The sequence below is a fragment of the Chrysemys picta genome, chromosome 23 (genome assembly GCF_011386835.1).
Source record: "Chrysemys picta bellii isolate R12L10 chromosome 23, ASM1138683v2, whole genome shotgun sequence".
In the NCBI taxonomy this organism is placed as follows: Eukaryota; Metazoa; Chordata; order Testudines; family Emydidae; genus Chrysemys; species Chrysemys picta.
Window position 1 is genome coordinate 5,645,650 of NC_088813.1, and position 17,973 is coordinate 5,663,622.

General features: G+C 44.2%; 1 protein-coding gene and 1 non-coding gene across 30 annotated transcripts in view; both read left to right on the forward strand.

Moving 5' to 3' along the window:
* The window catches only part of PUM1 (pumilio RNA binding family member 1), a 119,412-nt gene extending 106,596 nt beyond the window's left edge, over positions 1-12,816 (forward strand). For all 29 annotated transcript variants that reach the window (XM_024105852.3, XM_008168915.4, XM_042845526.2 and 26 more), the window contains 4 exons: positions 780-905; positions 2,359-2,480; positions 4,255-4,447; positions 11,062-12,816. In XM_024105852.3, the coding sequence (XP_023961620.1) occupies positions 780-905; positions 2,359-2,480; positions 4,255-4,447; positions 11,062-11,193 (573 nt within the window). In that variant the 3' untranslated portion in view covers positions 11,194-12,816. The remainder of the gene's footprint in view (positions 1-779; positions 906-2,358; positions 2,481-4,254; positions 4,448-11,061) is intronic.
* LOC112059614 (small nucleolar RNA SNORD103/SNORD85) lies at positions 5,022-5,099 on the forward strand. The gene has a single exon (XR_002888917.1). It is a non-coding gene; the product is annotated as a small nucleolar RNA SNORD103/SNORD85 (small nucleolar RNA).
* Positions 12,817-17,973: the final 5,157 nt, after the last annotated feature.

The window sequence follows — 17,973 nt, forward strand, 5'->3', positions numbered from 1 at the left end:
AATGGTAAGGTAAGAAAATAAACCCTGAGAGTTGAGGAAATGCAGTTCTCAGTGTATTTTATTATGTATCCTCAGTTCTGATTGAAGGACAGAATGAACTTCGCCCTCCACTAAGCTTTTTTACCTGTCACCTCTTTAAGCGAATTCTTACATAATTTTTGGCATGTAACTATAGTTGATAACCAACATAAAGTATATATACAGCCAAAGCAGAAACTTATAAAACAGTCTCTGTAATAACAACACCCAGCTCTTGTAAAGTGCTTTACAAGGAAGGTTAATATCATTCTCCCCATTTTACAAAAGGGGAAACTGAGGCACAGACGTGGCTTTCCCAAGGCCACCCAGAAAGCCAGTGGTGCAAAGCTGTCACCCGTTGCTGGAACTCTGGGGGGGGGCTCAGAAGCTGTCACCTGTCGCTGGAACCCTATAAGGGGCGGGGGGAGCCTCAGGAGGCTTTCGCCCCTCGCAGGAACCCTGGGGCTGAAGCAGAAAATGTCATGGAGGTCTCTGGAAGTCATGGATTCTCTGACATAAATGGAGCCTTACTACTTACCCAGTGTGGCCTGGTAGATAGAGCAATAAAGTGGGACTCAGAAGACCTGAGCGCTAGGAATCATTCAGTCATAATTTTGGTTACATATGTGGAACAGATTCCGTGAATAAGATGGTGCTATTTTTACCATCACTTCTCTGTTCAATTATAAAGAATGTTTAAGCTTCAAAAAGTGGGACTAATGGAAGTGTTTCCTGTGCTGACTCGTGTCTATCGAATGCAGGTGTTTGCATTGTCTACACATCCATACGGCTGTCGTGTGATTCAGCGGATCCTCGAGCATTGTCTGCCTGAGCAAACTCTTCCCATCTTGGAGGAGCTTCATCAACACACCGAGCAACTTGTGCAGGTAGCGGGCAGGAGCTGGGAGGGAGGTTGCTGCACGGCCTGTTCTAGTCACCGCTCTGTATTACGGAAGTTCCTGGATTTGGGGCTCTGGCATGGCCGGTGCTGTGCAGACGTACAGCAAAGACAGTCCCTTCCTCGGGGAGCTGACAGTCTCTAACCAGGGACAGGATGTAATGGGGTGTAGCCCACAACCAGGGGAGGATGGAGAAGATACGGGTGGCAGCATAAAAGGAACCCAAGATTGCAAGTATTTTAATCTAAGGGTATGTCTAGACCAGTGGTTCTCAACCAGGGATACACGTGCCCCTGGGGATACACAGCGCTCTTCCATGGGGTCCATCAACTCATCTAGAGATTGGCCTAGTTTTACAACAGGCTACATAAAGAGCACGAGCGAAGTCAGTACAAACTAAAATTTCATACAGTGACTTGTATATACTGCTCCATATACTATACACTGCAATGTAAGTACAATGTTGATCTTGAACTAGATTTATTTTATAACTATATGGTAAAAATTAGAAAGTGAGCAATTGTTCAGTCACAGTGTGCTGTGACACTTCTGTATTTTATGTCTGATTTTGTAAGCAAGTAGTTTTTAAGGGAGGTGAAACTTGGGGGTACTCAAGATAAATCAGACTCTTGAAAGGGGTGCAGTAGTCTGGAAAGGTTGAGAGCCACTGGTCTAGACAGTATGTGGAAGAGTGGTTCTCCGCATGTGTAGACAGACGTGCTAGCTTGCTAAAACAGCAGTGTACCTGTGGCACCATGGACAGCAGTTCAGGCTAGCCTCCTGAGTACGGACCTAGGGGGTCAGGTGTATTTGTACGCAGGGGACTAGTCTGAGCCACTATCCGTGCTGCCTGCCAAAGCCACATGCAGAGCGAGCGCATGTCTCGCAACCCAGGCTGGGGAGCACCCTCCCAGCTGTCGTGTAGATAGACCTTCTGTGTACACATTGGAAGCATCAAAGCTTTTTAGCCTTTTGAAAAGTGAAGAAAAGAAATGATTGATTGACTGACTGGCAGGCCACACACCTAGCCATTCTCATTGGGTGTTACGGTACTGGGAGCGGGGTGGAGTGTCTCAAGAAGGGATGTGGAGGGAGGATAGGGGATTGGCTCTGTGAACTGTGAGCATTCTAGTGTAGGTGTCTCAGGATTCTAGAACTTGGAGGCTGAGGACATTTGAAGTGGTTTCTTTCGGTAAGCAGTTAGTATCATCAACATGCTTCATGCTCAAGAACCAATTATTTTGGATTATAATTGGCACAGAGTTAGTGTTTTACATCATACTAAAATTTTAGAATGTGACCTTCTCTAGCAGTAGAAATATTGATTATATCATTTAAGCTAATTATGGGCTAATTAGTGTGTAGTTAAACTAAAGTTTACAAAACTTATTAGCACAGGGAGCTGGTTTAGTGTTAATGGTTTCTATATGCTTTGTTACAGGATCAATATGGGAACTATGTTATCCAGCATGTACTAGAACATGGTCGGCCTGAGGACAAAAGCAAGATCGTAGCAGAAATTAGAGGCAACGTGCTCGTGTTGAGTCAACATAAATTTGCCAGGTTTGCATTTGCTTAGTAAAGTCTAAATCCTATAAAAACACTGTTTTTCCTAGATGTACCAGCATGCCAGAAGATAGCAGTAGCAGTATAATGACAGTACTGTATAATGTATAGTTCTCTGCTTAAAAATCAGCTATACGTGAATGGGGAAATTTAAAAAGCATTTGGCCCCAGTTAGGTGGCTATCCGTTTATAGAAAGGAGGAGGATGTCCAAGCGTTACCTATTTCAAGCTCCCATGTTTAACCAAGAAGAGTAGAACACAGCTCCTTTCAAGTCTCTTAACGCTATACCTGGATTGGCTTGCTGGGGGCTCACTTGAACAGCAGCCTAGAGCATTTCACTGCCACTAGACTCCCTGGCGGGTCCCCAGGAGTTGGCTATTTTATTATAGAAATTCTTCCCTGCCTTATAACACCTTTCACTGAAGAGTCTCGTTGCTTTGCATACACTAATTAAGCCTCTCAGCCCCTTGTGAGGAAAGTTTGAATTTATAACTGTCTTACACATGGGGAAACTGAGGCACCTGGAGGTTACATGTCATGCCAGACATCAGACTATGAGTGGGGAATAAAACCTAGGGGTCTTGATTCCCAATTATCTGCTCTAACCAATAGGCCGCATTTGCGGAATCCTCTAGTGCCTGTTTCTAGCCTCTTAAATATGTAGCATCTGAGCTTCTATAAGACTTACTTTCCCCCCTTTGTGAATGATTAAATGGTACTTCGTAACGCTAACAAATGTTGTATTGGCAAGCGTTGGGTAAAGTGTGGTCAGGTGCCAGGGAAGTATCTTAACACAGTTATTCCAAATTGCTTCCTCCCTGGCTTGCCTTACGGTTGTGTACTGACCATCTCCCATGCAGAGTGTTAATCAGTTCATTGTCTCCCCTGTGCAGTGCGCGTGAGTTGTGGCAAATCACTTAGTGATTTTGTGCTATAAACCCAGATCCTCTAGAACAGAAGTTGAGACCAGCAAACCCTTTTCACTTTTCCTATGTCATATATTTTAAACTTGGACTTCCAGAAATGCCAGGCAATAGCAGTCATGTGCCTTTCTATCAAACCACAGAGTAATTATGGAAGGTGTTCACCCATGCTAAGATATCAAATCCCTCCCTTAGTTATCTTGCATTTCCCTGTTCTAACCCGGGATCTTCTTTCAGGTTGAAATACAATGCTGAGAGAGACATGTTAAGGACAACTCAGATATCACTGTGATGGATGTGGTATAAGATAGACCTACACTTAAAATCTTACACTATAGGCTTTCAGACTAGGGATGCCAGTTAATTTGGATGAAATAAGACCTGAGTTGATCCTTTGCTCAAATCTCTTATCAAATGCAAGGTCTGAAATAGTGCGGTAAATGTTGTCCATTTTTGCATGTGCTTCTGTGCTTCCTCGTTTTGCTCAGGATGTGAAAGAGCAGTTCTAGACAGACTGCTCTTGGATGTATGCCTCTCAGCCCAACCCGGGAAGTCCTGGAAATCTTGCCCCACTCCTTGTTCTTGTGAGTTTTCCCAATCAAAGTTATGTGGATGAACGTTTAAGTATTAGTCTGTGTGATCCTTTTGAGCTTTGTCCTGAAATCGAAACCAAAAGTTCTTTGGTCAAGAATCCAAAATGTCATGCTGCTGAATTTCCATACCAGCACTTCCTGGCTTTCCTAATGGCCGTTCTTGGTTAGAGACCCAAGATCATCCCTCTGGGGTTGGCTAGAAAGCGAAGTCTGGATGTTGTGGGGTGACATGCTACCACCTTCTTGTGTTGCAGCAACGTTGTGGAGAAGTGTGTTACTCATGCCTCCCGCACGGAGCGGGCCATGCTGATTGATGAGGTGTGCACTATGAACGACGGCCCTCACAGCGCCTTATACACCATGATGAAAGATCAGTATGCCAACTATGTGGTACAGAAAATGATTGATGTGGCAGAACCAGCTCAACGGAAGATTGTCATGCACAAGGTAAGCAGCTGCCACCAGTTGCTAACACTGGGCTTTGTGCTTCAGAATCCTCGTAGATTTTGGAGTGTGTAGCACGAAGATCTAAGTGGGTGGAACTTAAACCTCTTCCGAGAGCAACCTATCAGTCAGGTTATCAAGCATTGAGTTTTCCTAGTGTTACACTCTAATACAAATTCATTAATCTGTAGCAGTAAGAATGAGAAATTCCTCCTGATAAAGCTGATATTTAGTGAGCTGTGCATGGCTCTGATCCTGGCACTTTCAAAAATCATGAGAGTTGGGAGGCAGGCCTGAGATCCTCAAAAATATTCCTTGAAAGTTGGCGACTCAAGCATATATCTATCTCTGTAGAGTGACTGATACTTGTCTCCTCACAAGGACTGCCATTGCTTTATCCCTCCTAGCAGGGACACCATTTACACACGTGGAGGTAAAACGCATCCAGCGTCTTTACCAGTCTTTTCTGGCCTACTTACATACATGTGAACATGGGGATTTATAACAAAAGTGCTGATGCAATTTGAGCTGTAACAAAGCCAGCTAGACGTGTTGAAATTCAGGTACGGTTCAAAGGTCTGGCGATGATGACACACTTGCCCTCACTGAGAACGCTGTTCAGTAATGAGAACCTCACCGTGTACTCTGAGCCAGACTTCTAGAAACCGCTGAATCCAGAGCTGTTACCAGGAATTCTAAGGACAGTCACTATGTTTGTCATTTCATACTGAAGCATTACAGCAGCACTTTAAAGAGACTTTCTTTAACAACTTAATGTAACTTATGCTATGGAGTGTACAGGCTTCATCCATTTGGTGTATGCAGAATACACTGCTTTAAAAAAGCTAGTGTCAGATTACTTTTAAACAAATTTAAGAACATCTTAGATTAATAAAATTAAAAACTGAATTTTGCTTCCTATCTTTAGTTGCACTGTTTGCTTTCCGCATTTTTCTGAGCTTGGTGAGTTAACACATTAGTCACTTCTGTTTGTCAGTTTTGAATCTGTTTCAGATTCTCAGGCATTAGTACACTGTTGCAGGGTTCGAGTTTACAAAGGTTGCAAGATTATGTGTTTTTGTTTTAAAAAGGAAACAATTTTTGTCTTAAATATTGCAATGCTACCAACCTTGATTTCAAAATAATGAGATTTTAAAAATAATTATTTTGGGCTTTTTATTTGCTTTCTGTTTTTTAGAACCTTTAGCAGTTGTGTTCTTCAAGTGATTGCTCATGTGTATTCTACAATAGGTGTGCGTGCTCGCCATGTGCACCGGTGCCGGAAGTTTTTCCCCTAACAGTACCCATAGGGGAGCGCCCCCAACGACCCCTAGAGTGGCGTCTCCATGATGCGATATAAGGGGTACTGCGCGCTCCCCCCACCCTTAGTTCCTTCTTGCCGCCAGTGAAGGTGCTTCGGAACCACTCTGCTCCAGCTTTGCTGTAGCTCCGTCCCCAAAATTGCTTGTTCGTTCGGTGTACGGTACCTGTAGTTAGTTCGTTGTTTAGTTTAGTTAGCGCGCCTGGGGCGGGGCATGCCCTGCGCCCCGGGTTTTAAGTCGTGCGACACTTGTAGGCGATTGTGCCGTGAGTGATCCACACGCGGACTGTCTGAGCTGTTCGGGGGAAACTCATCTCAGCGGTCGCTGCAAGATTTGCAAGTCGTTTAAGCCTCGGACCAAGAGAGAAAGGGACATTAGGCTCCAGGCTATTCTGATGGAGTCGGCGCTGACCCCAGCTCCGGCACGCCGCTCCGAGTCGGCACCACGCACCGTATGTGGTCCGTCACTCCAGACTCAGGATGAGGCCCCTCCAGCTCTGGTTGGCCTCGGAGTTCTCCCAGGCCAGGGGCAGGATGGACAAAGTCCTCACGGTACCCGAACCAGTGATCGCCTCCCTATGGTGATGGTCCTCCCCGTCGCTGGAACTGGTGTCCGATGTGTCGGACCTGGGATGGGGGGTCCATGTGGGAAATGTTCAGACCAAAGGTCTGTGGTCGGCTCGGAATCTGACCCTCCACATAAATGTCAAGGAGCTCAGGGCGGCACGGCTGACATGCATGGCCTTCCACTCGCTCCTGGAGGGCCGAGTGGTCAGGATCCTCAAGGACAACATGGCCTCAATGTTCTACGTCAACAGGCAAGGGGGGCCTGATCTTCTGCCCTCTACCACGAAGCCCTCAGGCTGTGGGATTTTTGGTATAGCCCACGACATCTGCCTACAGGCCTACCACCTACAGGGCGCCCGGAATGCGCAGGCAGATCGCTTGAGTAGGGACTTCTCTCAGCACGAGTGGTCTCTCCACCCAGAGGTGGTGCACAGACTTCTTCGAGTGGGGGAACTCCCCAGGTGGACCTGTTCGCAACTCAGCAGAACCATTGCTGTCCCGGGTTCTGCTCCAGGGGGGGCGCTATCTCCGATGCCTTCCTCCTGTCCTGGTCAGGCCAGTTCCTCTTTGCCTTTCCCCTGTTCCCACTGATTGGCAAGGTCCTGGAAAAGATAAAGATGGACAAGGCCCGGGTCCTTCTGATTGTCCCGGCATGGCCCAGGCAGCATTGATACAGGACCCTCACGGGCCCGGTGGTCGCCCTGCCATGGCCGTTGCCGTCCCGCCCGAACCTGCTCTCCCAGGGCCAGGGCCGCCTCCTCCACGCCAGCCTAGCGGCATTCCACCTCACAGCGTGGCTGCTCAATGGTTAGGTAGGGAGGAAAGGACGTGCTCAGAAGGGTTTCAACACATCCTCCTAGAAAGCAGGCGGCCCTCCACATGCCGAGCCTACTTGGCAAAGTGGTCTCAGTTTTTCAGATGGGTGGACGAGCAGGGCGTTTCCCCGGTGGCCGCTCCGATCCAGCTTATTCTGCACTACCTCCTCCACTTTAGAGCCCAGGGCCTGGCGCCCTCGTCAGTCAAGGTGCACCTGGCGGCCATATCGGCCTTCCACCCGCCGGTGCAGGGCCCATGCTATGACTGGCTGATTCCTTACCGGGTGAATAGTCTCTTCCCGTATTTTAGGCCCCCAGTCCCACAGTGGGACCTAAACCTGGTGTTGGCCCGTCTCACAGGGCCCCCGTTTGAACTGCTAGCCACGTGCTCCTGGTCACACCTCTCGTGGAAGGTGGCCTTCCTGGTTGCGGTCATGTTGGCCAGGTGGGTCTCGGAGCTAAGGGCCCTGACCTCCGAGACCCCGTACATGGTGTTTCATAAGGATACGGTCCAGCTTTACCCACACCCTTCGTTCCTCCCGAAGGTGGTCTCTGCCTTTCACATGGGTCAGGACATTTTTCTGCCGGTCCTCTGCCCCAAGCCCCATGTGTCCAGTGAGGAGCGCCATCTCCACGCTGGATGTGAGACTGGCTCTGGCCATTCAGAAAGTCCTCGCAACTGTTCATCGCCTCGGCCGAGGATGTGAGAGGTCGGCCGATCTCCACTCAGCGCCTCTCCAACTGGATCACCTCGAGCATCCGTATCTGTTGTGACCTGGCGGGAATCCCTCCGCCACCTATTGTGAGGGCGCGCTCGACTCGGGCACAGGCCTCGTCGGCTGCCTTTTTAGCCCATGTCCCCATTCAGGACATTTGTGGGGCTGCCACGTGGTCTTCAGTTCACACGTTCACCTTGCACTATGTGATCGTCTCTCAGACCAGGGAGGACGCCAGGTTCGGCAGGGCCGTACTCCGTCCCGAGAATTTGTGAACTCCTCCCACCTCCAACAGATATAGCTTGGAATCATCTGCTGTGGAATACACATGAGCAATCACTCGAGGAAGAAAAGACAATTACCTTTTCCGTAACTGGTGTTCTTCGAGATGTATTGCTCATGTCTATTCCACATCCCGCCCTCCTTCCCCTCTGTTGGAGTTGTCTGGCAGGAAGGAACTCAGGGTGGGGGGAGCGTGCAGTTCCCCTTATACCGCACCATGGAGACGCCACTCCAGGGGTCGCTGGGGCGCTCCCATATGGTTACTGCTGGGGGGAAACTTCCGGCACTGATGCACGTGGTGAGCATGCACACCTATTGTGGAATAGACATGAGCAACACTTCTCGAAGAACACCAATACAGAAACGGTAACTGTCTTTTTTTCAAGCTTTTCTCTTCAGCCATAAGGGATAGAAACTTGTTTTAAAAAACTCCCCCTAAATCTGAGATTTTCATACAATCACACAACTCCAGGGCCTGGGGCTGTATGAAAAACACCAATTATAGCTAGACTAATAATAACATTGAGAGCTGCCAACATGGGAATGTAAAATCTAAATGCTGGGATTTTCTGTGGAGCCTAAGGAGTCGGGTACCAAATCCTAATGAAATTGAATTCCTTTACACTCCTTTGAGAATTGACGCTAGACATTAGGTCATTTGACCAGCCAGTGTTCCTTTAAAATGAAAGGAGCATGTATGTAATTTGTACACCACAGTGTGTGGGCTTGTTTGCTTGGGGAAGTTAACTGGTATAGTTATGGTGGAATAAAAAAAAATCTACAAGCAAAGGCTAAAATTCTGAACAGGGCTTAATTATCTAACTCCAAGATGGAGGGAGTAATCTGGAATACACCTCTACCCCGATATAACGCGACCCAATATAACACGAATTCGGATATAACGCAGTAAAGCAGTGCTCCGGGGGGGCGGCTGTGCGCTGTGGCGGATCAAAGCAAGTTCGATATAATGCGGTTTCACCTCTAGCGTGGTAAGATTTTTTTGGCTCCCGAGGACAGCGTTCTATCGGGGTAGAGGTGTAATGTAATTTTATTCTAGAGGTGGTGGTTTATACCAGTATATAATTCTGTGATAGCTATGCCGTCACTGGGGGGTGGGGTGGGGGTTGTTAGTACCTTGTGCTTCCTTCTGTCAAGCCAGTTCCTTTCCTTTGATCAGAATAAGCAGCTAATTAGGTTTCTGTGTAACTATGTGGTGGGCGTATTAACATGGCTTTTTAAAATGTAATCCATCTTCTACTGAGCTCGTTCAGAATAATGGACTTTGCTTGTAGATTGTTTTAATGGCAGTTTTCTACAGCCAGTTTATTGATGTGATGCCATTATAATAAAAAAACAATAAATTAATTTCAGCAAACAAGAAAATGGCCAAAACATTAAACCCTATACAATCACCAGATTTGATGGTGAAAACTCAGAAAAGTATCACAGGTGCAGGCCGTTGAGGAATATGACAAAAAGAAATACCATAGCAGAGTTAGCATGTTTTCTAGAGCCAGTTTTCAAATTATCCAGTTGAACCTGCTTTGGATATTAGGGTGAGGAGGGGAAAGGCATAATGGTTTGTGATGTTTGCTAGACAGTTTTATTGGATTCTTCAGGTTAAATGGGCTCAAATCAACTAGTGCCTGAATTAAAGGAAGAGAGGGTGGATTTGGGATTTCCTTCCTTAGGGAAATGCAACAATAATGTATTTTTCTTTCCCAGGGAGGAGAGGAGAGGGAGAATATATTTATGCATTAATTTTCAAATTATTTACTCACCATTCCTATAGTTTCAACCTTGAAATTAAAATCTGACTTCTAGTTACATCGTTGAAGAAATACATAAGCAGTGTGAACCTTTCCCATATTGCTATCATGACTCGTCCTTTTCTCTTGTCTACGTAGGGAAGTTGAGTGGCAGAACTACAGTGGCATAATTCCATGTACTTCAGCAAGGCCCCTGTGTGGATGCTCTATTTCAGAATAAAAGTGACTTTTACCTCAGAATAGTGTCCCCATGGGGAGTTACACTGTTATAGTTCTGCCAGTCAGTTTCCCCATGAAGACAAGTCCCTCGTAAACATTGAGATTCGAAATCAAATCAGAACTGTGCAGGAATTGTCCATCAGAATGATTTTCTAGTGGAAAATGCCCCTTCCACAAAATTGAAATTTTCCATCTGGAAAATCGAAACAGCAACTCCCAGTAGGCAGGAAGTGAAATTGACGAGAGCCTCCCAGCTTTGGCAGCCAGCAGTCCACCTGGAAGGCTCTTGTTGGTTTCACTTTGTCTTTAGAAAGCTGAAAAATTCCCATCTCGCAATGGGATTTTCCTGGAAATCCCTTGCCAGGAAAAACTTCACATTTTTGTCCCAAAGCAGCATGAAAAGACAAACTTTTTCTAAAATACAATGTTTTTCATGGGACGGGATTTCCATTTTCCAGTCACCTCTAAATCAAACTACCCTTAAACAGAGGACACTGCCCACCTAAAACTAACGATTACCCAAACTGCTTTTAGTTTTCCCTTGCTAAAGTCACTGCTTCACTAAAGTTACTGAACTCTAAATGAAAATTAAACCAGTAAGGGATTGGAATAGGGCTCGAAGCTGTCGTCCATAGATCAGATGATCCAAAGAAGGCTGGCTGAGTGCATAATACTGGCTCTCTTCCTTCTTTCCAACTGCTAACGTTATTAAAAGGCCACTAAACTACATGAAATACTTTCCTAATGCAACTTTTCCATGTTCACAATTGATCAGTGGGAGGAGAGTTGTGGCTGGGTGAGGGGGAATGGGAGCGGAGGTGACTATTATGATCTAAGATTGTGTCCTTGAAGGAGCACAGAAATCTCTCCGGGCTAATGTGTATGTGGTTCTGGTTTCTAAGCTTCCATAAACTTTTTTGTCTCCTAGATCCGGCCTCACATTGCCACCCTGCGCAAGTACACCTATGGCAAGCACATTTTGGCCAAGCTGGAGAAATATTACATGAAAAATGGGGTTGACTTGGGGCCAATTTGTGGACCACCAAATGGTATCATTTGAGACAATGAATTTCAGAGAAACTCACTGGCCATCAGGCATTTAAAACCAGCAACCGACAATATTCCAATATACAGTTAGAAAATGTTTTATGGTTGCTAAACTACTAAAAATACAAACAAAAAATAAGCCTTTGTAAATTTCTTTAATTTTATTATGCATAACATGTACTAATTATTTTTTTTAATTAACTAATTGCCCTGCTGTTTTACTGGTGTATAGAATACTTGTACATAGGTATCAAATGTACATGGGAGGCCACATTTTTGTTCACTTGTTGTATCTATATTCCAAATGTGGAAACTTTCAGGGTGGTTGGTTTGAAGAAAAAAAAAAATGTTTTTAATTCATCCGCCTCGCAGGTGACTTTTTTGCAAATACCTGTTTTTCTCCTTTTATTCAAAACTCAGCAAGAAGTTTGAATTTTAGTTAAATGGCACAAAACCCGCATTTAACGCTGTTTATAAATATTAAAAAAAATTCAACTTGCTAAAGCTTCAGTTTAAGAAATTTTTTAAGTTTTTGAAACTTTTTAATTGCTTTTTCTGTTTTGTTTTTGGAGTATAACATGCTAAAGAAGGTGGCTTAGCAGTCAGTTTCGAAAGAAAACATAAGCACCCAGGACGTTTTTAAAGCAAGAAGGGCGGGTGTATTTGTTTACTGCCTACTCAGTTTGTTCTGTTAACACTGAAAGACAAAATTTGATTATTTAGCATGAGGAAAAAAAATCCAACTCAGCTTTGGTCTTGCTTCTATAAATATATAGTGTATACTTGGTGTAGACTTTACATATATAAAAATTTGTAGTATTTTCTTGTTTTGATGTCTAATCTGTATCTATAATGTACCCTAGTAGTGGAACATACTTTTGATTGTACAATTGTACATTTGTAAACCTCTGTAATGTAAATGTGGAGAAGTTTGAATCAACATAAACCCGTTTTTTGGTAAGAAAAAAATTAGCAAAACCTGTGCATTTCAGTGTATATTCACACCTTTTATGGTCGTAGCATATAGTGTTGTATATTGTAAATTGTAATTTCAACCAGAAGTAAATTTTTTCTTTTGAAGGAAATGTTCTCTTTATACAGCCTAGTTAATGTTTAAAAAAAAAAAAATGCTTGGTTTTATTTGTCACCTAGTCGAACAGTAGCGATCCTTTCTAAATGTTATACAGAATGATTCAGTTCAAAATAGTGTTTTTTTGAATCTTAAAAAAGTAATGTTTTGCTTATTTTGTGACAGTAAAAAAAAGTGCAAAAGTACAGAATCCCCTAGTTTTCCTTACAATCAGAGTCCCCTTTCACCTTGTAAAGTGTGAATCACCTTCCCTTTTTGTACAGAAGATGAACTGTATTTTGCATTTTGTCTACTTGTAAGTGAATGTAACATACTGTCAATTTTCCTTGTTTGAATATAGAATTGTAACACTACACGGTGTACATTTACAGAGCCTTGTGTATATTTCCAATGAACTTTTTTGCAAGCACACTTGTAACCATATGTGTATAATTAACAAACCTGTGTATGCTTATGCCTGGGCGACTATTTTTTGTAACTCTTGTGTAGATTGTCTCTAAACAACGTGTGATCTTTATTTTGAAAAATACAGAACTTTGGAATCTGGGTTTGTGCTTTATTTGAACATTTTCAATATAGTGCCACCAGGACAAACTTTCTTATTGCCTTTGCCTCTTTCTTTCTGGTCTTAAGGAACTCTCTCAAAACAATTTTTAAAGGATGATGCATTGGGTAAGGAATCTCTATGGATAGTAATTCCATGCTTGAATAATAAGAATATATTAGTAGGGATATGTTACAGACCACCTGACCAGGATGATGATAGTGACTGTGAAATGCTCAGGGACATTAGAGAGGCTATTAAAATAAAAAACTCAATAATAATGGGGGATTTCAACTATCCCCATATTGACTGGGTACGTGTCACCTCAGGACGGGATGCAGAGAGAAAGTTTCTTGACACTTTAAATGGCTGCTTCTTAGAGCACTAGAACCCACCAGAGGAGCGGCAATTTTTGATTTAGTCTTAAGTGGAGCACAGGATCAGGTCCAAGAGGTGAATATAGCTGAACCGCTCGGTAATAGTGACCATAATACAATTAAATTTAACATCCCTGAGGCGGGGAAAACGGCCCAACACTAGCATTTAATTTCAGAAAGGGGAACTACACAAAAATGAGGAGGTTAGTTAAACAGACATTAAAACGTACAGCACCAAAAGTAAAATCTCTGCAAGCTGCATGGAAACTTTAAAGACCCCATAACAGAGGCTCAGTTTAAACGTATCCCCCAAATTAAAAAACATAGAGAACCAAACAAGAGTCACTGGCTAAATAACAAAGTAAAAGAAGCAGTGAGAGGCAGAAAGGTGTCCTTTTAAGAAGTGGAAGTTAAATCCTAATGAGGAAAATGGAAAGGAGCATAAACTCTGGCAAATGAAGTGTAAACATATAGTTAGCAAGGCCAAAAAAGAATTTGAAGAACAGCTAGCCAAAGACTCAAAGTAATAGCAATTTTTTTTTTTTGAAGTACATCAAAAGCAGGAAGCCAGCTAAACAACCAGTGGGGCCACTGGACGATCAAGATGCTAAAGGCGCACTCAAGGACGCCAAGGCCACTGAGGAGAAACTGAATGAATTCTTTGCATCGGTCTTCACGGTTGAAGATGTGAGGGAGATTCCCAAACCCAGGCCATTCCTTTTAGGTGACAAATCTGAGGAACTGTCCCAGATTGAGGTGTCATTAGGGGAGGTTTTGGAACAAATCGATAAACTAAACAGTAATAAGTCACCAGGACCAGATGGGATTCACCAAGAGTTCTGAAGGAACTCAAATGTGAAATTGCAGAACTACTACCTGCAGTCTATAACCTATCATTTAAATCAGCTTCTGTACCAAATGACTGGAGGATAGCTCATGTGACCCCAATTTTTTTAAAAGGGCTCCAGATGAGACCCTGGCAATTACAGGCCAGTAAGCCTGACTTCAGTACCTGGCAAACTGGTTGAAACTATAGTAAAGAACAAAATTGTCAGACACATAGATGAACATAATTTGTTGGAAGAGTCAACATGGTTTTTGTAAAGGGAAATCATGCCTCCCCAGTCTACTAGAATTCTTTGAGGGGGTCAACAAACATGTAAACATAGTGTATTTAGATTTTCAGAAAGCCTTTGACAAGATCACTCACCAAAGGCTTTTAAGCAAAGTAAGTTGTCCTGGGATAAGAGGGAAGGTGCTCTCATGGATTGGTAACTGGTTAAAAGATAGGAAACAAAGGGTAGGAATAAATGGTCAGTTTTCAGAATGGAGAGAGGTAAATAGTGGTGTCCCCCAGGGGTCTGTACTGGGCCCAGTCCTATTTAACATATTCATAAATGATCAGGAAAAGGGGGTAAATAGTGAGGTGGCAAAATTTGCAAATGATACAAAACTCAAGTTCGTTATGTCCCAGGCAGACTATGAAGAGCTACAAAAGGATCTCTCAAAACTGGGTGACTGGGAAACAAAATGGCAGATGAAATTGAATGTTGATAAATGCAAAATAATGCACGTTGGAAAACATAATCCTAACTATACATATAAAATGATGAGGGTCTAAAGTAGCTGTGACCACTCAAGAAAGATCTTGGAGTCATTGTGGATAGTTCTCTGAAAACATCCACTCAATGTGCAGCGGCAGTCAAAAAAGCAAACCACGTTGGGAATCCTTAAGAAAGAGATAGATAATAAGACAGAAAATATATTGCCTCTATAAATCCATGATATGCCCACACCTTGAATACTGTGTGCAGGTGTGGTAGCCCCATCTCAAAAAAAAAATAAAAATATATATATATTAGGATTGGAAAAGGTTCAGAAAAGGGGAACAAAAATGATTAGGAGTATGAAACGGCTGCCGTATGAGGAGAGATTAATAAGACTGGGACTTTTTGGCCAAGACTATAACAGGGTTAAGAAAAGAACTAGATACATTCATGGAGGATAGGTCCATCAGTGGCTATTAGCCGGGATGGGTAGGGATGTTGTCCCTAGCCTCTTTGCCAGAAGCTGGGAATGGGTGACAGGAGCTGGATCCCTTGATGATCACCTGTTCTGTTCATTCCCTCTGGGGCAACTGGTATTGGCCACTGTTGGAAGACAGGACACTGGGCTAGATGGTCTGACCCAGTATGGCCATTCATATGTGCTAAAGCATAGCCTTACTAAACTAAACACTTGGTTTTAACATGTATTGGAATGAACAATATGATTAACAAGGTATTTCCTAGTTCCATGTGAAATGAATGTTTGGATGTATCATGGTTTTCGGTTCTAAAAAGAACATGGGAGGTTGTACTCCCACAAGTTTTTATTCATGTGCTTAACTTCAACTATAAGAGTAGCCTCATTAAAGGAAAAGGGACTTAAGTACATATCTCAGTGTCTCCAGTGGGGTCTAGGGCCCAGATCCTCAAAGGTATTTGGGCTCTTAAACTTCCAGGAAGTTCAGTGCCAAAAATACCTTTAGCACCTGGATTTCAATGACTGCGTTTCCTTCGAATTCTGCACCACATTGTCACAAAATTACATTTTCCAGTTTAGTTTTTAGGTATTAAAATAATACTCCATGTCTTTGGGTCCATCAACAGCAGAAACCCCCTCCCTTCCCCTGGTGAACTGGCATTGTTTTAATCAGATAGTTTTGACACGTTATTTTAAATCTTAGATTAAATAGGTTTTCCACCACTTTTTTTTCCAGATTTTTAAGTTAGTCTCTGTGTGCAATAAGCACTAATGTCACACTGTCAAATGCAGTCAGCTGCGGTTCATGACAGGTGTTTTGTTATGCTTCTGTACTCTCTCACTGAAAATTCAAAGCCTTTCATACCACTCGAATGCTTATTGTAGCATAATAGTACTTGACATTTAGACAGTCCCTTTCATGCAGGAGCTGGGAATGCTTTCCTGGTATTAATTAATTTTTACAGCAGTCCTCTGAGCTGGGAAAGTATTACTACCATTTTACTGATGCAGGGCGAAGGGAAGGCCAACGTTTTCAGTTAGCGAGTATGATCATCTTCCATGGGAGTTATGGGTCCTGATAAGGCCAATCCTTGACCCACAAGCTCTATTACAATGAGGGCAGACGTTTTCAGGGTCAGCAGGAGACTGTCGACCATGACTGGAGACCAGTCTCTCCTTCCTCCTGCGCCTCTTGTCCTCTTCGGCTTGTCGGCGAGCAAGTTCAAAATGCAGGGGACCATCAAACATTTTCAGGAGCCTTAAGCTGACTTTCGACATACGGGGCCTGGTAATCGGGAGTGCTGCAGCCACCACTCTGGGGCAAGTCACCGGGGGCTGGGAGTCTGGCAGCTCTGGAAAACAGCCCTTAAAAAGTGTCCCAAACGGGGCCAAAGTCTGGCCAATCTTATTGCGCAAAGCTGGGCCTTAGGCCCTGATCTCCAGAGGTAACAAGCACCTGTAGCTCCTATTGACTTTCCCTGAGTTTTAGTGAGTTATTAGCTCTGCAGGCCTAGGCCCGGGCTCCTGAGTTGGGCCTAAAGTAGCTTGCTCGTCTCACTGGCAGAGCCTCCTACGGGAAGAGCACCTAAGAGACCTAATTCGAAGCCTTAGCCCCCACGTCTCATGAGTTCATTGCAAGGTGCTTCTCTTTCGATACGATTGCAGCACTGTCTCTAGAGAATACACGAGCTAGTGGCATCAGAGCAGAGTGCGGCCGTGTTAGCCATCTTCCAAACGGGGCACACACCGTTATACTGTAAAAAGAACAGGAGTACTTGTGGCACCTGAGAGACTAACAAATTTATTTGGGCATAAGCTTTTTGTGGGCTAAAACCCACTTCATCGGATGCACGCAGTGGAAAATACAGTAGGAAGCTATATATACACAGAGAACATGAACAAATGGGCATTGCCACACCAGCTATAACGAGACTAATCAATGAAGGTGGGCTATTAGCAGCCGGAGAAAAAAAACTTTTGTAGTGATAATCAGGATGGCCCATTTCCAACAGTTGACAAGAAGGTGAGAGTAACAGTAGGGGAAAAATTAGCATGGGGAAATAATTTTTACTTTGTGTAATGAGCAGGGCCAGCTCCAGGCACCAACGAAGGAAACAGGTGCCTGGGGCGGCCAATAGAAAGGGGCGGCACGTCCGTCCGTCCGTTGGCAAGGCGGCACTTCGGCAGCAGCTCAATCGGCCCGCTCCGGATTGGCGGCGGGTCCTTCACTCGCTGTCTTCCACTTCGGCGGCAACTCAATCGGCCCGCTCTGGATTGGCGGCGGGTCCTTCACTCGCTGTCTTCCACTTCGGCGGCAACTCAATCGGGTTCTTCTTTTTTTTTTGGGATGGCAAAAAAGCTGGAGCCGGCCCTGGTAATGACCCATCCACTAACACGGCTACCACTTTGTACTGTGTGGCATCGGGCAGCTGGCCACCTGCACCAGGAGTCCTCTTGCCTTCTTTTTAAATCTCATTTTAGATGCACCAGTGCCTTGCTGTATTAGTGCAGTATCCTGTGGTCTTAAACATTTCGACTAGTTTCCTATATCAGCGCATCCTAAGACCCCACCAAAGCCTAACCACCACACGAGAATCCAGAGCCACTCATTATGCTATCCATAGCCATGTGGCGTGGGCCGCTACCACCCAACAGACTTAGAAGCACTGAAGAGTTTTACACAGCTTAACTTCTCCCTAGTCCTGCAGCTTTGAATGGAGAGAGAACCTGAGCACCTCCCGTTGTAGTGAATTCAGG